Below are 24,724 nucleotides of genomic sequence, written 5' to 3'. Positions count from 1 at the left end.
AAAAGATTGGATTGATACCTTGTCCTAATGTAATGATATTTAAAGAAAAACTATTAATAATGTAAGTTTATAGATTCAATTCATCCTTTTCAGTTCATAATATAATTGACAATAATTTATTATTAATAGTCGAATTATCTCTCGGAATTTGGAAAAAGAAAGAAAAAAAGAGAAATTTACCAGTCCCGGGATAAAATATAACTCATTGTTAAAATTTATATGCTCAGTAGTTTTTGGTTTTAGTATATTGTAAGGTATTAGTTATATTACTGTATGTAAACAGTGCACCTTATATATACGAGAAATGTTTTAGTCTTGATTTACTATTTATGTTATGATGGTCTTGATGGATACTGGTGTTTATAATGTGTGAGTGTATGTAAGCTGATGAGGGGTCTTTGTACCCAAAATGCATTCCTACTAAAATTTGATTGCGGTTAATTAAAGGCTATTTTTAGTAAAATCTAGACTATTTATTCCAGTCAGCCGCTGATGTGATAAGCCCTTCAATTTATTACAACCCCATTTATTAGGCTAACTAATTCTATCTAAAAGAATATTTACATTAAATTGTTTAATAACAAAATTGGTAATGGGTTAAACAATTCTCAATGACTAACACTAATTTAATTAATAACCAATTAAGAAATCAATTAGAATTTACTGTATTTCAATGGCATACATCAGCTCCTACTCAACTAATTTGGAACAAGGCCTGAATATAGAACTGGCAGAAATACTGCTGGTCTAGATCTTGTACTCTGAACTATTAAACAAGTAGAGAGGAGAGAGAGTCGTCGATCATGTTACTGGCTCTACATCGATATGCAAAGAATCAAATGCCATGCTATTTATTAAGTCAAACAATTATTTACAATTAATGAGAGAAATTGCACTTCCATTCTCTAACTATTGTTGTGAAATTGGGCTTATATGATAGCATCGTAATTTCGATACATTGTTCCAAACGAGATCGAGTTAGGCAGCTCCTGTACTTGTTTATGTTATAATTCATGTAAGGAAAATGGGATGGTTTGGAAACCTGCAATTGGCTGGTAGTCCACCAGCTGAGTAGAGTTGGCATACATTATTGAGAATGAAATCTAAGTTTAATAATAAAATGAAATTTTATTCTATATAAATTACAAAAGATTATTATTATTAAATTTTATGTCTAATATTAGACTTATAGTAATTATAAAATGCATACTCTCATCAGTTTGAGGGGCTGAAAGGATGGCACTATGCTTCTTTTTAACTTCTTCCACATTAGTTTGAATTTTATCAATATTTTCACGAACTTCTTCAACCTAATTGTCAAATAAATAAATAATTAACAATCTGATCATTGAAAAATCATATATATACATATAGTATATCTTGCAAAAAATGGTTTCATAATAAATCTCAAAATTAAAAGTCAAGTAATTTATTATTTGGAATAATAGGACACTTTCTGTAATAGAGAAGTTTAAAAATTATTATTATTAAATAAAATAAGCTATTATTTACTGCTTTAAAAGGAATATATTTTGAGTAAATAATATTTATATTAAGCAATACAATACTTAATAATGTATTATATATAAATGTAACAGCTATTTTTAAATAAAAAAATTTTGTAAGTAATAGGTACATTAACAGATTATTTTATATAATTTGCAGTACTTTGGCTAACTTTTATCAAGTATTATATATGAAAGAATTATCAAAGGAGTATTATAGCAAAAATTATAATAAACATCATGTATTTAACGAGTCTTTTAAATTATGATATTTTAATTTCATAAAGTTCGAAATAACTTTTTTTAAATGTCATTATTTGACATTGAAATATTTTAATTCCCAGCAAAATTTCAAATATTGAATAGTAAGTTCTAAAAGTCAGTATAATCGTTATTTTAACATTTTCATTTTCAAGCAAATGTTTGTATACGTGTGTGCATGTTTATTATTAATTAATATGTCTCAAATATAATTTAAAAATCAAACCAAAAGATAATGTTTTAAAAAATTAATTAAAAAAATACCATCTTTAAATTTTGTAATATATTTAAACCAGAATAGAAACTATTTCTTTGTATCTGTTCTTTTTTGAAAATAAAAACTGTTATTCATTCTCAAGAGAATAAATTCAGACAGTACAAGTATTTGGAGGATTTGCTTATAATGGTTTAAAGTATCATTAATTTCAAATGAGATTTATTTAAAAAATAAAAATTCCTTATTTAATTTAGAGAAAATAGAGAAAGTTTAAATACATTTCTAAATAAAACTTCTGAATGTGTAAATTTATTTACTTAGAGATTTTTTTTTATATCTCCTCAAATATACAATTCATAATTTTTTTAACAGAACATTTCTATATTTTTCATTGTGATGCAAAATGCTTGACTTATTATCTAATAAAATTAAGAAATCGTTTTTAAAAGACCAATATTTTTAATTATCTAATATTTTTGTAGCAAAATAAATACTATTTTTCATATACAGGTATACCTCACCTTACGTCGGTAATTGGTTCCAGGAGAGGCGATGTAAGTCGAAACTACTTGTGTAGAAACTATGGTGGAAAACGCCAATAATGAGCACTTAAAGACCGCTAAATAAGACGACAACACAGAAACACGGATGTTTTTGTGTTTCGTTCTCTAGGATTTATGATGATCATATTAACATTTACTGTAAATATACATATTTTAATATGATTTTATGTGCTTTTAACGCTTTTCTAGTGATATTACGACTTCAATATTTGTGGCGGACGGATGTAAAGTCGAATAAAATGACTTAAACTCGATTTTTATTTTTCCGTATACTTTTTTGACAAACGACGTATAATCAAAAACGACATAACTCCGGGTATACCTGTATATCAATTTAAAAACTGTAGAATAAAATTAATGATTTTAATTTATTTTAAAATGTTTGTACTAATTTCAACAGATTAAAATTACTGTAACAAAATTCTTAAATAAAATTTAAAAATATCATCATATAGTAAAACCAAGTCTGAATTACAGAAATAACCAAATCATAGTCAAATTAATTAATTATCACACTGGAATATGGCTAATGAGCTACATAAATAGTTCATTAGCCAAGTTCTAGTCTAATAGTTAATCCAGTCTCATTGTTTATTTATAAAAAATCATGAAATAATTTAAACAGTTTGTGCATATAAACAAGGATTGGATGAGCAAGTGCCCCAGGTCTAGCACAAGGAAAAATAATAAATAAATAAATTTATTTATTTAATTAAAAATATGAGAAGAAAAAAAAGGAACAATTCAGGAAATAAAATACAGCAGGACATACTTGTAAATATGTAAATTTAATGTAAAAAACACTACAGTAGAATATTTTTACAGATTTTTATATTTATATAATTTTATTTTCAATTTATAGCATTAGTTTATATTTGAATGGACATTTGTTGCTACAGGGCCTTTACATAAATAAATATATTCCTGATATGAATACCACAGATATGCTGTTGACATCATAAAAATTTAAGTCTGGCTGTCCATAAATGACATCCACAGTGGATGGGAAAGAAGGGTTAATGACAAGTTAGACAAGGGAGAGGGAAGGGGTTGAGTGTTAGTGGGTATCCATTTATTTCATTAAATTTTATAGTGCTCATGAATTTTATTATATTTATTTCAAAATTTCTTCTGGTGTCTATCATTCATAAAGGGATTAAGTTTTTAAGGGGAGCGAAGTTTTATTGAACATCCAAAGAGGGGAAGGATTATGGAAATTTGGACAAACTGGGACAAGAGGGTGAGAGGGAGTAAAACTTTCAAGAAAAATGAAAACGTAATTTATAGACAACCCCTTATTTTAAAACTTTCAATTTTTAGTATCCAGAAGAACCAAAAAGGGCTAACTTAAAAATTAAAAGTATTGAAATAATTATAAGTATCTTTTATTAACATGTGCATGACTTATACTGTGGATGGTCCAATAAACCATATTTGCCATCATAAATGTTTTTTAAAACAACATTTTGAAGTTTGAACAAATACACTTTAATACTTTCTTTTGTCAATGGCAGGGCTTAAAAACCTGTGGATCTGGCCTTTGATTTTAAGAAATTATAGCAAAAAAAAAAAAAAAAAACAGAATCCTCAACAATTTTGGATAAAATCTAAATCTTTGTGGTCAAAGCATCGTCGTTAATTCTTGTATTAATTGATAAATTTTCCTAAATTTCATCATTATTAAACCTTGTATTTGAGTAAATAAATTTATGTATAGTATATTCTAGATTATTATTATTTTTCTAAATAAATGACTAAATAATTAATTTTGAAAAATTATTATTCTTGAATCTACTTACCTTTTTAAATCATTATGAATTATATATTTTTATTTTAATGAGTGATCTTATAAAAATTGTCAAATCTACATCAAAATTATACTCATTACAATATGTTTAAATTTACGAATTAACCCTATATGGCCACATTAATGGATACATTAAAAAATAAAAATATAATAATGGTTTTTGCACTTGATTAACAGATTTCGAAGAATATAGCCCAGCAAAAATCTTAAACATTGAAACGTTGCATTTCAGTTTTTAAACTGGAAAAATATCAAAAATGCAAATGACTTTATGCAATGTTTATATATGGTTTACGTCAAGTATTATTGCCACTGGATATTACAATTCAATATTAAAATTTTGTAAAATTACATATTGTAAAATATAAGTTTGGTTTTTTTTATTAATTAATTTGAATAAATAGTATTGTCCTAATTTATAACTTGGGACAAATGGTTTATATAAGAATATCTCAAGTTATATTTCAATTCTCTATTGAAAAATTTGGGACAAACTAAAATTCAAGAAAAAGCTAAAGGGGCTGTTGACAATTGTTAGATTTGGCAATTTGTATCAACAAAACAGTCAATTCATATAAATTAGGATTATTATATATGTAACTTGCTGTCCAGACATGTCCTCCTTTTGAATGTAAAATTTTCATCTGGATGAATTTTTGTAAATTTATTAAAAAGATAAAAACAAAAAGCACAATTGGAAATATGTGTATTTTTGAATTTTCTTTTCATTATAAAATAAAAAAACTTATAAAATATTTAGTCTTTATATTACTTTTTTTAAATCAAAAAGTTTCTTAGGTTGTCTTCTTTTTTATGAATAAATTATGGTAACTCTATATAAATGAGAAATAAATGAAATTGGAAACAATAGTAATACTTGTAGACTCAACATTAGATTTATGGAAAAATATATTAATTCGTTTATAAGATTAATACTAAACCGACGATAGAGACTAAATACTATTATGAAGATCAAAGACATTACTTTATCATTTACATTCAACAAATATCAGATTTGTATTAATTCCATTTTCTAGTAATACTCAAGAATGTAAAAATTAGGACAAACAAAAATAAAAACGAAAAAATATATGTATAGAATAATAAGAATGGAGGTTAAAGTCCTTTTGGTTTTGTTATTTTTTTAGAAGTAATAGTGTAAAAAACACTATTACTTTATTTAATAAAAAGATAGAATAAGATGTCAACTTGCCATGTTTTCTGATTATGCTCATTTATAATTTATTTCATATTTTTCACGGATAAAAAACAAAGTTATACATATAAAGTTTTAAGAATTGATATAAAAATTAAGAATTGTTGTCTATTTGTCTGATGTAAAGTCAAAGTAATTATTGACACAGATAAACACAGTTTTCTAAAAGTATTCATGTAAAAGTATATTTTTAGATAAAACTTCTAAATTTATATTTGAAAAGTATCTCATTAATTGCACAAAATTTTGTTAATGAGAAATACCGTAAGTTTTGGATATAAGGGAATGCCGGAAAGACAGTAAACCATCGTAAAGATTAAATTACTGCCTTATTTCAATATTTTACTACTTACAAACTTTACAAAAATTGTTGAAAATAAAATCTCTTTCAGCATAAATTACAATCCTCTGACACAATTTCACAAATTGCTTGTCATAAATCTATCACTATCCAATAATTTAGAAACAGTCCACCGACCTTTGGACCGTCCTTATTTGCTCTCAGATGATTTTTTCTCCCATTAACTAAAAACAATTTAATAAGATCTAACAAATCTGAAAAATCATCACTGAATATTATTTATAATTCATTTAATTTTGTTTTTAGATGCATTTTTCAAAGTTTTAATTTCAGTTTGAAGTTGATTCAATTTTAGAATTTTTCTCTGCTCTGTTTAGTAGTTTTGGATTAACATTTTCTTGTTTCACTAATAATAACTCAGTTTGATCTTTATATCAATAAAAAACAAATAAAATATCTCTCAGTAAGAATATCTTTATTTGCATAATAGGTAATATCAAATCAAAGAAAAATGACCTGCAAACATTTTGATACATTTTAACACAAAGTGTATATAAAATGTTATATGATAAGGCTGATTAATTTAGTATTGTTAGGAAACAATTATTAATTTTGTTAGTTGTCAAAAATGAAGATTAAAAACGTCAAATACAAGCAATTAACTTAAATTATTAATATTACTATAGCCATTTGCTAGCCCGATAATTCGGCAGTTGTTGGTTTTTATTTTGAAGATATAACCTAATAAGAGAATATTACATCAGTGTTTTTCCAAATACTTGTTATGTAAAATACATATGTATTTTGCTTGAAAAAAAATTCAGGATTTGAATCTATAAAATAGAAAATTAAACACAATACTAAATTATCATCAGCAATTTTTTAGTTTGTTTTATTTCAAATGCAGAATTCTTTACAGAAGTATTTTCAAAAAAGTAAAAGAATCCTCGAATTCAATTTATTCTCCACTTTTAAACCTTTTGACATCTTCAAAAGTAGAGAGACTAACATTGAACAGAATATTTCAAATAGAACAAAATGGTTCTATTTGAAAATAAATCTCATACAGAATTTGTTTTCAAATAAAATAAAAAAAATATTAAGGGAAAAAATTAAGTTTTCAATGCCTGTAACAAAATTTTCTCAATATTGCTTTGAATCCTAAAATATATAAGACTGAAAATTTGAAATCTCTCTCTAAAACATATTTATTAAGTAAAATAAGAGAATTTAAATTATAATATTTTATTATGAATAATTCCATATCTATTACATGTTAACTGAGAGTAGCAACAGAAATTGATAGTAGATAGCATCAAAATATCAATGTTTTCCAAGTGACATTATTAATAAAATAGCTAAAATGTGCAAACATTTAATAATATAAATTACTTATTTTATAAATATATACATTAAAAACATCGTTATATCATTATCTGATTTGTGTAACAATAATCAGTCCCCAAACGAGCATGAACTTTCAGTTATATAAATTTATATAATGCAAAGCCCGTATCACACTATACTGTATTTGATATTAAAACGTCAAGGATCCGGCTGAGATTTCGAATACTGGATGAAGATCTAGTATTCATAAGCATATATTTGTGTATGGCTCGGGCCCTCAAAAGCCTAGAAACTGCTACTGTCAATAACTAAAAATACACGTGAAGTTATAACTTAAGTGCCATCATAATTATTACAGATATTATCAATAGAATGCTTGCAGTTTTAAATTCATTCGTGGCTTGTTTTTAACTGTATTGAAAAAGAAATGTATACATCACGTTCTCTAGAAATCGATTCTAAAGTAATAACTGTTTAACAAACCAAAATAATTAAATACCAATGTTTTCAAACTAAAAAAAAAATTCTTATTTTTAACTTTGAAAAAAATGAATTATTATAATGTGAACAAATATCAACAATCATATACTTTTTGTTCTGGGATTCAACAGGAAAACCGGAAGTCATTTTATTTCAATTCAAAAATTTTCTCTGAAAGGTGTTTGATAGATGACCGGCACCACTCTGTCAAAGGGAAAGTATGATGTACAGGGACGAGCCACCACTAATCTGAAGTGGAGAGCATGTATTTTAAGTTAAATAAATTAAAATTATGATTATAAATTGCAGCCCGCATCGTGACGATGTCAGTAAATAATCGCTCGTTTTTATTGTTAACTTCCTAACACAGTGTATGTAGGGAAGTATTAATGCATGGGCATATCCCGGCCATGGCTGGGGCCTCACTTTTTAGGATCACCATCTCGTTGCTCATTAGTATTTGTCTTCTATACCCGTGTCTATTTAATACGTGTAAAGAAATTGGGTCGGAGCCCCAAAAGCGCTCAAAGAGACTCTGAGTGTATTACTTTTTAAATATTAATCTGCAAAGAGCATCCCCTCGTTTCCGAGATCACTTTTATTTAGCCGACTTTCTAAAATTGTACGTTTAAATTACACGTTTATAAATTATACATTTTAATAAATGACACGATATATAAATCTTTAGAAGGGTTCTTAGGAGAATTGATGGACATGGCAATTTAGTTAGTTGGAATCACCAGTTCCTGTCATTGGGCGTTTTTACGCGGGTTAGCGTATTTTCTAACTTAATGCAATTCGACAATTATCATCGATAAGAACAGTATACGAGGGAATTAACACGTAATTTTGACGTATTTTTATATTTAAATTCTTAATGCCGATTGCAAGTAACAGTAAGGTAAAGGAAATTAATTTTCAAAAGAGGACACGTTCAACACAATGGAGTAAATTGCTCTACAATTATTTCCACCGTATAAAAACTCTTAATCTAAATAAAATAAACTTATCAATAAATCGAGGGACAGCTTTGGTGACGTCGGCCGAAACAGTTTTTGGCAGTGTTCCAAGTCATTCAATTCTCTTTTTAGTTATTTCTAACAAAACTCGGAGTCCATTTCATCACAACGGTTTTAGATAATTAAACAATTCTTCTTCGCATTTTTTCCCCAAGATTAAACGAATTTTCGCGTCGAACGAAAACGTATTACGTATTATAAATTGAATTTCGTTTCTGCAAACGATTACCGTAAATGTTTAATAGTCGTTTGCGTCGCTTTACTCTCTCGCTGGATGAAAATTAAAATAATAATTACACGTGATATATTTTAATAGTAGAGAGCGCTAATTGGTCGATTATACGCAGTATCGCATACAATTTTTCTTCATTTCGGAGAGTAAATTGCGAGAGTGTTAAAGTCTCGTACCGTACGAATGCCGGTTTGAAGTGGAAATCAGTACAATTTTATTTTTTAGGAAATTTAATTAGTGATGATAATCTTTTATTTTCGTACAAAAGCTGGCTTTCTATTCGTTTAATTCTTCCGAAAAGGAAGAGGGAGAACGATAATGGGCCATTCCTACGGTCGAGTAACAATCTTAGGAGAATGGAGGCGCGCAACCACTAATCAATGGCCTCACGTAAGAGCCAGTTCCGATCGATCAGAATTTATTGCGGTAAACGTACAGGTGGAAAGGTTTCTGCTTTTCTCTTCGTATAAAATTCCCCGTTTGTACTTAAGCGGAAGGTACAAATAGTAATAGGTACAGTACACCGGGAACGAAACGCGAAACATCGATACTTGGCGGGTTATCTGAACGATACAATCGCAGCTCCGGATTAAATATCGATCCAATGTCATTCCCGTGAAAATCTTCACTCGCCACTGTCAAAGTTCCAAACGACGTACAAAGAAAAATTCCATACTAAATTTATTACGCTGGGCAAATTCCCGATATCGCGTATAAACATACGCACAAACAATATATATTATCGTTTGATATTCGGAAAGTAGCGCGCTAACGACGCGAACAATGGACCGGAATGGAGTTAAAAAGGAAGAAGAAAAACGAAGGAGATAAATGACGGGATCAACGCTCGAAACTGGATCCATTCCAGAATTATTGGGACGACGACTTCCATTCTTATTTCTCGGTCTGGTTCCATCGCCCGGCGACCATTCCGAGCACTTTTGTCCGAAAACCGCAAAATACGCGGTAGAAATGCAATTACATATGGAAAAATAGCGGAGAGAAATCCGCCGTCTCTCTGCCGTAGTTATCGCAATGACGTCAAACGGGGGAGAAACTAAATCGATGACGATTTCGCCCGGCGCGCTCTTCGCCCTTCGACGCACCTCCGCACCTACAAACGCGCTTCGCCCCACGGACTATTAGGTTTTTATCCATTAAATTCACGCCAAATCTTCGTCTTTTTTTCTCGGAAACTGCGATAGATATAAGGAAACATTACAAAAGAAAACACCAGAAGACGTAAGCGGAATATCTAGTCCGGATACGGCCCGCAAAAAGAAGGAAAATACGCATTGTAGCCGTATCGATCGCCGAGTCGACCCGCCTCGTACGTGTCCTCTTTACTAATTACGGGATAACAACGATCCCTTTCCTCACCGTCGGAAACTATACGATTTCGGATAAATCGTGGATCGTGTGCCGACTCCGTTCCGATTTATACTTTCGAAGCGATTTGAAAAAGATCCAAGAAATGATTAATGCCTGATATAAATAATTCCTTTATTCTAACAGAGCGGCGTACATCGCTAGGAAAAATATAAAATTCTTCCTGCATATTTAATACGAATTTGTAGACAGGCCATTGATTTCGTTACAGTACTTATTAAAAAATATAGGTTTCGGATTTCTATATAATTTTGTTCTTTGGGAAAAATGGGAGAGCAGTCTCTCGTTTCGATTTTCCAATTAAACTCTAAAACACACACACGTACCGTATATATAACCAAGGCATTAAAGGCGTCAACCTGTAGCTCTAAGAGTCCGAGTTCGAGTGCCGGCTTACAAGTTTTTACCAGTCATTTGGTCTCTGTTATGTTGGGTGCATTTTTAATTATCCGGAAGCCTCCATTGCGTATTTGGACGAATCCATAATGGACATAAAACCTTTTACCGCTCGCAGGATGGCGAAGATTTTATACGTATTTGTGGATTTAAAAAAAACGCAATTTCGTAAATAAAAATTTAAATTATCGATACGTTTAAATATAATAAATCGTTAAAATTAATATATGCGCAACGTTTTTGATATCCCGTTTTAATATTCTAATAATAGACGAAATCAATTTACATTAACGTACGTATCATTAGGGAAATGAATGATTTTCGAATTTAAAACGTTAAAAAAAGAGAAGTGGACTCGATTTAAAATAGTTATTGGAAGAGAAACGGATCCGAAGATTGTTATTTAAGTTCCAAAAAATGGTTATAAAGATAATTCGCTTCATAAAAATGTTAACGACTTGTTTCCAACAAAACTATTCCTTTACAGAATTTAACATTATTCTGCAATGTATTCATTTCCTCAAAAAATATCTCGGAAAAATTAAAAAAAACTCGTAGAAAATTTTTATCGCTAAATTAGATCTTCCGATCGGAATTGGCGATTAGAAAAGGTTAATCAGAAATCAATAATTCCGATCGGAAAATACGGCACGAAGCCGCTAAACGTACGAGAGATACTGTCGGAATGATTATAGTATTAAGCTACCCGATGCACATATTTTTATATCGAAAATACCTGTTTCTAAGTAGGATATTGATGTATTTGAGAAGTAAAGACCGCAATTGCAGTAGAAATAGTAGACCTATTATTTGTAAAATTAAATTAAGTAATCCAGAAACGAATACGAATGCCAGTATCGTTCCAACAATTATTTTTCTGTAAATTTTTCACAAATTTCAACTAACGTAGAAAAATAAATACTCAATATCACTGTACGATCATAGAAGTAAAAGGTATCAGTTTGTCACTCTAGAGAAGTGGTTCTCGGCCCGTGTTCGGCAAACTTGCCTTTTTTCCCCCTCCGTGAAACATCCGAGCTTACTTCGACCCCAAAATCTATCCCAAAATACTGGCCCAAGTTTCGTTACACGCTGTGTAAATAAATATTAAATTATTATTATTATGTAAACTAAAATGTTTTAAAAATTTGTACGATACTTTTTTAAAAATGAAAGTACCACTAAAATTATATTTGTACAGAATAAAAAATAAATAAACGAATTGCGTAAGAAAATTATATGGTGCATTTACATTTTAAATAAAAATTTCGAAAAACTTTACAAATTGAGACAAAAATCTAACGACCCGGCAAATCGACAGATATTCAAAATACACACTGTTGGGATAAAGAAATATTTACCTAAAAACCCTATTATGAGGAACAATCTCAATAATTACAGATTCGTGTTTGCAAATGAATAGAACAAATATTAACGACTGCACATTAAATGTACAATTTTTAAAAATGTAATCTTTTAATAATATACATAGTATAAAATTCCAGGGGTAAAATAGAACTGCAAAAATTATTCGAGGTAAAGGATACGCCACACGATCAATAAATGCCTGTGTATATATTCTTCTATTATTATTTATCTCAAGCACTAAATAAAAACTGCAAAATGAAATATAGAGAGACGAGTCGACGCTAAGCTCGATATTTATACCGATCATAATATATTAAAGTATTAAAAAGTAATTGCAATTCATACCGTACATGTTAGCCAGACTATCTAGCTTTAAATGCTAGCCAAGTATTTTCGCATATCCTATTCATTACGATCGGATATTATTTATGTAGTTTGGCACTCGTTTGATATCGGCTATTTTTTTTTATTCTAGTTCCTACTTTATTCGTCCGTCTTTTTACAGGATTTAATCTTCTGGAACTATACCGTATAATACACAACAAAGATAGCTGATTAAATAACTGATTGAGGAACTAATTGATAATTATTTTTACGGTCATCACTTGATTACGATCTTTCTGAATAACGCAGTAACTTCAAAATCACCAAATTCTGAAAGGTGACAGTTTAGTTATATAGTCTCTATGATTTTTGTATTTTCCTCTAGACCAGGCTACTCACGGGGTCGAGGAGGAAGTAAGACATTGTACAGTACAGGGATATATAATAATAATTTAATATTGCTTAATCATTAAAAATTCTTGAATATATTTCCATCGTTTTCAAAACGTTTCAAATATAAAAAAGTATTAAAAATAATATACATACATATATAGGGTCGATGAAAAAGGTCGGACATCCCTTTTCTAAAGAAATCTACATTGCAAACAAATGATCTAGTTTATGTAACTAAATAAAATTTCAGCACGAGAAATTGAAACTGCTGAATTCTGGATGGTCCGATGGCCGAGGCGGTAAAGGCATCAGCCTAGGCTCTGGAGAATCCGGGTTCCAGTCACCTCAAATTTTCGTAGTTGGGTTGACAGATCTGTCGGAATCTGTCCCTCGCCACACGGCCCTATTACAGACTAAAGATAATTTAGACGCAAGTACGAACGCAGCCACAGCTGCCATAAGGTCGAGTCTTAATTTTCTTTGAGTGACCAATAGTAATGTAACGTAAGAGCTTGTCCGAACGCAGCCTGGGCCTGTCACGTGTTCGACAAAGTCCTGTTGTGGACCCAGTTGAACTCAAAGTATCCTTAGTGTTAAACAAAATTAAAATTATATAAAATTTCAATTATTATAGTTAATTTTTACACTTGCGATAAAGGTCGAATTATATTCATAACACGCGTATAAATTACGATAATTACGATCGCCACTTTTCGAAACAATTTTTTAATGACAGTTCAACATTTAATCAAATCTGATTCGAGAGGAGTTATCACCATAATGTGTAATGTGAAGTATTTGGAAATATCTCGAAGATTTTCAAATACATTCTGCAACTTTTTTTTGGATTGATTAAAAACAAAAATAAAGTTATTTAATTGAAGATCTGAAAACTTTCCATTCCATCGTGTAAGACAATTAAGTTTAGACTTCGACGAATCAGTTACAGAAACTGCTCAATATTCTTCAATACTTCACTCTGCAATAAAATCAGTATCTTCACGTTTCTCGGTTATAGAGCATAAAAATTCATTCAGAGTAAATTTGAAGTTTTGTTCTCTTAATTTTTTATTCTTTATACGACTACGTTATTGGTTAGATGACAAACTTCGATTTCGTTAGTTATAAATGGGTCTTAACTCCCAAGAATTTGAATCAGATTCGAATCCGGTTCCTTATGGACCGGACTGATGGAATAAGGCAACGCGACACTTGGGTGATTGCCAAGAGGATGTCTCCCAGAAGAATGTTCTATAGGAAACTGCTCTCTATTTAGACTTATACAGGCGAAGAAAACCCGGAAAACTCCGCGTGGCCAGCCCGTTGGCGAGGTACAAACACGAGTTCAACTACCAGTATTTAGTGGTTTTATCCGCTCACCCGTTGAGGGAGCATTGGACCCTCTTAAAAGTATGGAAATTTCAACATGCAGATCGATAACCGGTCTGAAATTTAAATTTATCAAACCTGATGAAACATTATCTTTTTGCAATGACAAATTTCAGATAACAAGCGAAAGAGCAGAAACGAAAAGAATCAGTATATACAATTCTATATTTTACAGATTTAGCGTGAAATTCATCCCATGTATATATATATATATATTAAATTATTTATATTTGAAAATTGAAAATGGTTGATTAATAAATTTTATCTTAAATATTTTTGGAATTTAACAAAAAATACCAACTATCAAATGAAAGTTTTTACTAACAAAATTCAATATACGTTTATTTTAGTTTTACCTTATAAATTCATAAATTAATTATATTCTCGAAGCATAAATAAATAGTATTTTAATGCTTTCAAATGTCAATCGACCCGAATATAAACACTTTAACCAAGGGGGAAGAGAGAAATTGAATATAGTATAATTAGAAAGGACATGTTTTCGTGAAAATTTTTAAATGGTGGAAACATCGTATTAACACTTCTTTTTCAATTTTTATGTAAATTTTTAAAATTCCTTTTCAATGTTTTGATTTTGAAATTTTTCTATTACTTTTCACGTCATCGGCTAGAGAAATGTACAGAGATATAGTAAGAATTGTATTCAGAACTGAATGATGCCAAATGCCAGCATCGACATCAACCTACAGTTCTGAACAATAATTAGGTAATTCGTGTCTTATCTATGCAATTTTCAATCTAGTATTATCGTTAAGCTTATAAGCTAGTCTAATTATGTCCAACTTGTAGTATACATTGCTACGTACATTGTCTACGAGAAATCAATGTTAGAATTATTTGGTATCTTTGGATATGGTCTATTTATATTGAAGATAGAATCGATTTCCTCTTTTTCGGTAACTTGCAATCTATATAGTATGATATAAATATTTTATACGGTTTTCGTTTATTAAGCTAAAACAAATCTATTGCTACTTATACCTACTGCACACTACTATATCAATCCTTTCTCAATTCCTTATTTTTAGTTATTTTATGGTACGTTTTTATCGTTTGATTTTATCTTCAACTCTCTTCGTAAATATAAGGCTTGCACTTTTAAATGAGTTATAAATAATGCTGTCAATTTTCATTATCCCAAGCAGTTATTGAACTAAACTTCCAGATAAGCAAACGTATTTGTTTATAACTTAGAAGAATGGGTTAAATGGGTTTCTATCTATCTAATTTACAAGCGATACAACAAAAAACACTCGGGAAAACCTCCTCAAAGTACCAATTAAATGAGAGAAATGTTGAAGTGTTCGACTCTCGACTCTGACAAAAACTATGCTAAGCTAGGTTTAAGTGGCAAAACCATTTTGAGGCGCACATGGTTATCCAACCAAAACTATGTATCTGCCGATGAAACAAAATGATGTTTGTAGAACAATGAAAAGATGCAAGTTATTGCTTGTATCGATTACGATATCATTAGTTGATGATGATATTTTCTTTATATTCTTCTATAAAATATTCTTTAAACAATATAGTCAGTCAATCCAATAAGAAACATTCATTTTTGTGCCACTTCTCATGTAATTCGCTTATAGCAGTCTTGTAGTAATTTCACTTTTCCATTATTTCTTCAATCGGCGTATCATTGAATTACTAAGGAATAATGGTTAATGTTACCTTAGGTAGCCAAGATGGCGGCTCGTCTCTAATTTCAGCAAGGAAACAGTGGGACGCCCGTTCTAACCTAACCTATTCTAATAATTCGGTTGCTAATAATTATGGTACTTTATTAGAATAGGTTAGGTTAGAACGTGCGTCCCACTGTTTCCTTGCTGAAATTAGAGACGAGCCGCCATCTTGGCTACCTAAGGTAACATTAACCGGAATATTTTTTTTTTGTTTTTTTAGATATAGGCTAAATTTATTTTCATATACTTTTTAAAAATAGAAAACGGTTTATAGTAATTACATTTAAACAGTACATTAGATAGATCAGTTAATGAGGGATACAATTTTTTTCAATATTCTTTATCTTGTATGAAGAATATTGAATAGACATTCACTCCCACTGTATATAAAACTCAATAAATCAACCTGAAGTCGAGTAAATTGTGCATAATTGGTTTAAGTTTTCTTCATATTCTTTCCCCTCTACGAGCATTAAGAGGGTTTTCCCATGTTCATCATAAATTCGACCAGTAAAAATGCCTCCTCAGCAATCGGATGTGTAGGGCCTCGTCCCTCACCAACTAACTAAACGGCCAGTTGGGGAGGGACGAGGTCCTACATACCCGGGTCGAACCATTCGTGAAAATTTGGGTCAGACCGGAACTCAAACCCTGATTTCTCAGAACTGCATCTCAATTGACATTCACAAATAGTTTCTATACTGTAATGCTCGTATTTGTTGTTTTTCTATTAACCTTTATCCGTCTTCAGGCAAATCTTCGTCTCTCCTTTACATGTATACGAAAAGGAATAAAGATGTTTATTTGCTTTATGAAATTGCATTAAATGCAATTTTATAAATTAGTCCATAAATAGTTGTTCGATGCATTTCTTATCGTTGGATAAACTTACTTTACATTGAATCCATCATTTCGGTATTACTCTTGTTATTCACATTATATTTTTCACTCTTTTTTCCAGCCTGTTGCACCCTCCTTTACACTAATTTCACTCTTGTATATTACAAAAATTAAACAAATTTAATTTTTATATATTTTTAACAGAATATTTAAGAGTTTAATTGATTTAACTAATCGATATCTTCTACTCCTACTTTATTAATGTCATTATTTATTTCGTCCTCTCGATTTGTTTCTGCATTAAAGATAATCTTTAAATATATATAAATGGTGTAATTTGTTTCATTTATTTTCCAAGAAGTACTGTATATAACTTTAAATTATATAAATACGCACAGATTAAAAAGGATCTAAACTGTCTCAATGTAAATATTTGGTTTTCACAACTTATCAAAATCCTATCCATTTCCCTGTATTTTCTATCAAAGTTCTTTATCCTTATTTACAATAGTCCAGCATAAATCCTACAGACGCTTAAAAAGGATATTCTATAAAATTATCAAGCCAAATAAACAAAATTTCGTTGGATTCATAACCACTAGACAAAGCAAACGGCAATCTCTAATTGCAAAAATTTAATCACCAACTCATACTTCTAGATTTTAAAGGATTTCGTAATTATTTTATTACGCTTTGATTTTTAAACGAGATTGTTTTTAAAGAACCCACAATTTATATCAATTTTAAATCATAATTTACTTCATAAATTACGTAAAATCTTATAAATAATAGTATAAATATCTATCATACTCAATTATTTATAGATTTTGTGATTAGATATATTGCATGCAGTATTTTTTCTATTAATGTCAGTCGAATGAGATCCGATAGTGCGTAGTCTTTAGTAGTATTGGTGAGAATTGATGAGAGCGATTGTGGCCAAAAAAAAAAAAAATTAAGTAGACAACTATAATTTAGTGGAAAAACTTAGCATCACAACTGCAAAGAATGATATATCTTCAATGAACTGCCGAACGAAGAGTGTCAATCTCAAGTCAACTGCATTCTTATCTTTGGGCAACAACAGATTTTAGAACAGTGTAATATGTTTAGTTAACTCTCCGACACAATAAACCTTATTTTATATACACTGGTTACTCAAGGAATCTTCAAAAGAGTCAGAAGTTAATACATTAAAAATTATAAGACTAAAGTTCAGAATGCTGTAAGATCTTTTCTATGAAAACTGTGTGGAATAATAATAATAATACAATTACTGGTTAACCAAATTTGTTATCAGGAAGGAAGGAAGGAAGAAGAGTCGATAAAAAATTGAAGTCTTGAGGGGTTCGACAGTCAAAAAAGTTTGGGAATTCCTGGATCAGTCAAACATTGTAAGTCTAACGAGTCCAGATTTATTTTTTAAAGCGACCATATTAGATTCTGCGAGATGTTAACAAACACAGTCGCATGTTTAGCTTCAGTTTCGACCATTGTAAACAACTTATCAGTAATGAGCTCGGCCAGAGTGGACGATATTGGATACAAAGCCTCGACCGAATAATCCATAGAAAATTATGAAAGTTTAAATCGAATTAGTAATCGACTCGTAATTATATGACGATAATTTATACACCCGTTCGGTGCATTCAAAGCGATTTTAAGAGTCAATATATTTACAGCGAACAAGTAGCCTCCAGAAGTACTGTACATACACTATTAGTGATAACGCTGTTTAGATAAGCATTTCTTCAAAAGGCAATACAATCTTCTATCCTAAAATCTTCCAGAGAGCTGACTGACGTAAGCTTATCTTCCAACCTTTTTCCCAGAAATTTATATAAGTGTTTTGATGAAAGCTACATAATTGCCAAGAGAGCTTTAGACATCTCGTAAGTAACAAAATATCGTTTCCTAGCTGCCCTAGCATGCATTACTGTCAATATTTTCATACCACGTAGCATTTCTGTTCAGTCAGTGGGAGTTAGACTATTATTAACAGTAAACACACATCAATATTTTCGCGCTATAATTTTAAATGTGAATTATTATATTTGTAAATTCTCATTTTACTATAAAAACAATGGAAATCGTTTGTCTTATTCAGACTTTTCCAATTGTAATTAAGTTAAATAAATAAATAAAAACATTTATTTGTTTAAACGTTCATAGATATTCTTAATAGTATATATCTATGGAGGTACTCTAGCATTTTCAAAGTGATATTCCCCCCCCTCTTCATTCATGAAAATTATTAATATTTACTAGGCCTAATAGGCCTAAATATATCTAGGCCTATTAGGATACGTTCGATATTAAGTACACCAATTTGATTATATAGTAAACCCTCGATTTAACGAACGAATTGGAGTGTGTTCACTACTGTAGAAAGTCAGTTAAATCGAATTTAAAAAAAAACACAGTAATAACAAACTTAAAATATGCAAGATGTATTAAAATGTTATAATGTATAAGGCCTAATGTGTATTGAGTAATTTATACTCATTGACTCATTGTTCCAACCTTTCTTTTTTAAATTTATGAATAAAGAATGCTAAAAGTTAAAAATTTTCCTGTAGGACAGACATTTTTGTCCGTTAAATAGAGGATTTATTGAAATTAAAAAGAAATATTTGAAAAAATAATGTAAAAAAATCAAAATATGATTACAGTTCGAAGAAAGTAAGCCAAATTAAGAATGAAATCAAAATAATAATTATTAAAACACTGTATTTACATCTCGGTCCATCTTACCCTTTTAATATATAATTCTTTATTTGATTACATCGTAAAGCACATTTTGAATAAATTAACCAATGTTCCATATACAAGATTTGGCAATTAAGTTCCAGAATTAAATCTAATTAAGAAAAGCACAAATTAGATTTTATAAATATCTTAATATCGCACAAGATAATTTCCTTAAAGGCACTTATACACTTCTGGCTCGCTCACAGAATCATCGAAAGCATTTAATTTACCACAACTAAGTCGTTGGCTACTCTATTTTTAATTTCTTCTGTACTTTCAAATTACTTCTGATTTCTTACTAGAGTCAGGCATTTTGCTTTAAAATTCCGTATTTTGCATAAATCTTCATCTTTACTACAGAATAAGAAAACACCATCGAGAAAGATTGCTGCATGACATTACGTCGTCTTACTTTGCAGCAGCAATAATTTACAGTATGAACCATCAATACAAATTGAGACCCGAAACTCATTGGACCAATTGTTTTAAAAACTTGTACATCTTAATTCTTCAGCGGATAAAATTCCTTTTAAATGATTTCCTTTACTATCAAAGATCATCATCATCATCATCATCAATAATACAATCATTTCAATTTTTAAAATTGAATTTTTTCATGTTTTTAATCTTAGAGAACACGTCGATCATCATTCTACGCTTTGTTTTCGTAGATTATATTGAAAATAGACATCATCCATTACGGTCGATTCGAACTAGGAAAAATGATCATCGAGGGAATGAATGCACTCTTGATCCATCACTGCAAACAAATGATTTGCACGATACGGATGTAATGCCATTGTGCGCAAATGAACATCATCTTAAATTCCCGTGATGCTTTCATTAAAATAGTTAAATGCGTGAAAGTTTTTGAAAATTTCTCCTTAACAATAATAGTTAAAAGTATATTTGATTTTTAATCATAAATGTTAATTTATGTTCTTAAGAGATTGAAGTCTTCAGAGAGCTATGGGATTAAATGAATGATAGAATATATGAAATAGATCCTAAAACTTAACCGACAAACACTATACATGATATCTTGCACTGTAACCATAAATGATTCCTTTATTGGTCTTGCATTCGAATTTACTCACAGATGGTTGGTTGGTCAAACAAAATTAAGGCAAGCTACAAAATTCATCCCGAGTTTAAATAAGTAACAGTCTTACATTAAGATTTTTGCCTAAGCTGTGTCGAATTATAATAATAATTATTTTCTGAAAAATCAACTTCTTCATCTATTAGACTCTTTGAAGTAGAGTAATGGGATAAGGCAACGCAACGCGTGGGAGATCTCCCTGGAAGTCCTGTATGGAAAAATCAGTTCCTATTTAGGTGTTAGACACGAGAAGAAAACCCGGAAAACTCCACGTGGCCAGCCTATCGGTCAGGCGCAAATCCGCGACCAACTACAATAGTGTTCAGTGTTTTTAGCCACTCGGCCATTGGTTCGACTCTAGACAGAATATAATTTTCACGCCAGAAGTATAGTTTCATAATTTTTAACCACCGGTCCTTAAAAATAATCCGAATTTATTGTCGATTTTTCCAAATCTTAGCTAACTTTTAAGTCGAAACCGGCAAATTAATGATCATGATACAAAAATATAAATTTTATTAAATATGTATTTTTTAAACACCACAATAATATTGTCATTAATTTTGACAGACGTAAGCTTAAAAAGAATTAGTTTTCTAAATTTCAAAACACTCAATTCTCTCAGAATTTGCAACAACTTATTTTTATGAAATGATCACCAAAATTAAAATTTAAACAATAAAAAAATCATATTATTTTAACGCGATAAAATTAATAATAAGCAATTGAATTAAAAACAAGAGGCAATCAAGTACAGATGATAAAATTACTAAACTTGCGAAAAAAAGGCTCAATCCGAAATGCTCTCGTTCTTCTGGAAGAAAAAAAAAATTAAGAAGAAATCCTTGTTTATAATTGTCGATATGAAATACTCATCGCTTCTGCAGTTTTACTTTAATACAAATGTCTCACTTTCGTATTTAAATCAACCCAGAAGCAAATTCGAGTTCTCCCCTTCTAAGACGACGTTAGAACTTTACAAGACAACATTATAAACATCGTGCGGATATTTTCTGGATCCGCCTTTGGCAAGTTCCTTAAAAGTGGAAATCGATTTTCTCAGTTTTTTCGTATAAGAATACGTCGTAACAATGTTAAAATATTCAACTAGTTTTAAAAATTTCAGTTCGAACTCTTCCTTTTATTCCAAAGTAACGCAATTACGCATTTCAAACAAGAGAAAGAACGTGCAATACTACGCAACTTCCGTATACAATCCCAGATTAGGATAATCGATCGAAATTATAGCGTATCTTCCTAAGATCTAAAGGAATTATAATAGTGTTTCGTTTTGAAGTTTATGAAAACTGCGATAAAGGCAAAATGTTTAGAAATACATAGCGATCGAATAACATCCGCTAAAAAGGAATTCGTGGTCGGTATCGATATAAAAATGATTTCTCGAAGACGAAGGCGATAACGAATCTAAAGTAAAAATAGTCTCATTACTGGCAATTTTCGCAGAATTTTACAGTTGTTGTTATTTGTTATAATGACTACTTTTATATTTCTCGCTCGAAGAAAGTTTTCTACACAATTTCATCGATTCTGTTCGCCGAACAAGTAAAAAACAACGTTTTTTTCGATAAGTTTGTTAAAATCGTAACGAAAAATAAATAAAACCGCCAATTTAAAACAGTAGCACGAGTGAAGAACGACTACATACGAGCACATATTTATTGTGACGTCGCCACAATGCCGGGCCGCAATTTTTAATCATATTTTAAATTTATTTGAATTAAAATAACGTAACTTCCGGTGCAAATCGGAAGTTCGTATAAGCTTTCCATATACGGTCTCGACTTTCATCTATCTAATTTTGTTCTCGAGATTAAGGACGGATAGACAGACAGACGATAGTGGGAATTTATAGGCTACAATTTTTTTCAAATTTACGTAAAACTTTGGAAAATTTATCCGACTCCATCGTTTTAAGTAATCGATTTTTTTAAAATTTTTTTTTCAAATTGCAGCTGCCTCAATTATTTTGTACCGATTTTTATTGTTACGCCAATTAATTACAAAGATCCATTCATTTTCCGATCTGACGTTTACTTAACGAGATTAGAGTTCCAGAGAAATACACGGAAGATCGAAGTTATTCATATGCGAATAAGGATTCTAAAATTTGAATATACGAAAATTTCTATCCTAAGAGATTCCCTCATTGAACGACCTACCTACTTGCAAAATGGGACAAGACGGAAGAAAATGAAAACACGACTTTACCAGTAAATCAATAATGAATTTTTGACATTGCTGTCAAATCGAGGTATTCGACAGTATGTTAACAAAGATCGTATACGCCGAAGGATAACTTTTTTCCTTCTTTCTTTCTTCGCACTGCAAAATAAAATGCAATAAATAAATAAAATCTCTGAACGATTTACTAGTAATTACGCCACCGACACCCGTTTGTACGTTGAGAATTCTTATAATTAATGTCGGGGATTTACTCACTTAACGTGAATAGATTCTCCTAAATAACAGATACGAAGAGAACTGAATTGACGGATAAGGCAACGCGACGCACGAGCGATCTGCCAAAGGAAGATGCCTTCCGAGACGACTTCCTACGGGAAATCTCTCTCTATTTAGATGTTACACACGTGAAGAAAATCCAGAAAATTGTACGTGGCAAACCGCTGGTCGGGCTCAAACCCCGGACCTACCAACGTTCAGTGGTTTTATCCACTTGGCCACTAGTGCGCATACGAGGAAGAAATGGAGTGCTACATTCTGATAATCATACGAGAATTCGGATTCCTCACGTTAGTGTATACGTATATATTAATTACAACACGCAGCGTAATCATCCGGTCGATTCTGATCGGATGAAGTATAATATTCAATTCCTACAATCTTATAAGCCTCTAGCAAATCATCATATAACTATACTGTATTTTATAATGAAACAGGAATTAGTTTTAACAAAAATTTAGAAACAGTTTCAAGAATTGAGATCAAAATTTCAAAAATTATATTTTTATTATAAAATTCGTTGCAAAAAGTACATAAACCTATAGATTTTAAAGTTTGGAATATATACATTATATTGTAGTATTACAGCGGCTGGATGGCCGAGTGACTAAGGCAGCAAATTACAGCCCCGAGATCCGGGATCGAACCCCAACGAATGGAAAAACGAATTTTTTCACCAGCGGTCAGTCCTGGATATGTAGGGCCCCATCCCTCACTACGTGGCACCCCACTGCGGGCCTGTCCGAACCCATAACGGTCTTGACAGAAAGGCTCTCGGTGCCCACTGTCGGAAAATGTTTCAAAATAAATAAGGCGTAAATACTTCAAAGTCTCAGAAAAGTTTTGGATGATTTATTTTCGTGCTGAAAAATTGTTTCAAAACTCAATTTAGCGAGTTCTTGTTTCTTCTAAGGTTATCAAAATTGAAATCCTACATATTATTTTCAAATTATGAATATTTTACTTTTGAAAAAACCATTTGAGAACTATAAATGTAGAGTATACGATAAAAATACACCAAATGATTATTATAATCAGCATTTTTTAAATTTCCATGCTTAAAATTATCCTTCGTCATCTCTAGAGTGCAAAAAACAAAACACTTTTATTTAAGAAATCGCAAGGTAACCAAATTAAAAAACCAGAAACATAATTGCCGCTCGGCACTTACCATCCAGACTGTGAAATTACATTACAAGTTAAAGCACTTTCGTTTTGCAGATTTTGCAGTTACCGGTCATTCGCTTCTAGACATCGCCAGAGAAAGTCGTAGTAATCGTTACCAAACGAAACATCACAGTAATATCGTCGTCATAAACAGCGCAAGCAAACGGTAAATTAACGGAAAGATAAGAGAACTTATTAGCCCGAAGGCACCTTCTTAAGTGAACGTTACCAAAGCTCTATTTATCTCGCAGACGTTGAATATGTTACGTTTACGGATATAATTCCGTTACGGCGTAACTTCTAACGATTCTAAAGAATAACTTCCTAATTGAAGACTCGTCTCGATCAACTTTTTCGAGCTAAAAATAAATCCAGGTAAAGGTTACGCCGACAAAAAATTAAACGTATTTTAATATAGACTTCTAGGGTAGTCTAGTATTCTCTTTGAACATTTGTAAATGTAAAACTTT

General features: G+C 30.5%; 1 protein-coding gene across 2 annotated transcripts in view; it reads right to left on the bottom strand.

Moving 5' to 3' along the window:
• LOC136976600 (syntaxin-1A-like) overlaps positions 1-24,724 on the bottom strand; it is a 111,653-nt gene that overhangs the window by 35,245 nt on the left and 51,684 nt on the right. For both annotated transcript variants that reach the window (XM_067271931.1, XM_067271930.1), the window contains exon 3: positions 1,211-1,310. In XM_067271931.1, coding sequence (XP_067128032.1) covers positions 1,211-1,310 — 100 coding nt within the window. The remainder of the gene's footprint in view (positions 1-1,210; positions 1,311-24,724) is intronic.

Source organism: Centruroides vittatus, unplaced genomic scaffold (genome assembly GCF_030686945.1).
Source record: "Centruroides vittatus isolate TY-2023 unplaced genomic scaffold, ASM3068694v2 contig_409, whole genome shotgun sequence".
In the NCBI taxonomy this organism is placed as follows: Eukaryota; Metazoa; Arthropoda; class Arachnida; order Scorpiones; family Buthidae; genus Centruroides; species Centruroides vittatus.
The sequence above is the reverse complement of the archived record's forward strand: the minus strand, read 5'-3'. Positions and strand labels throughout refer to the sequence as shown.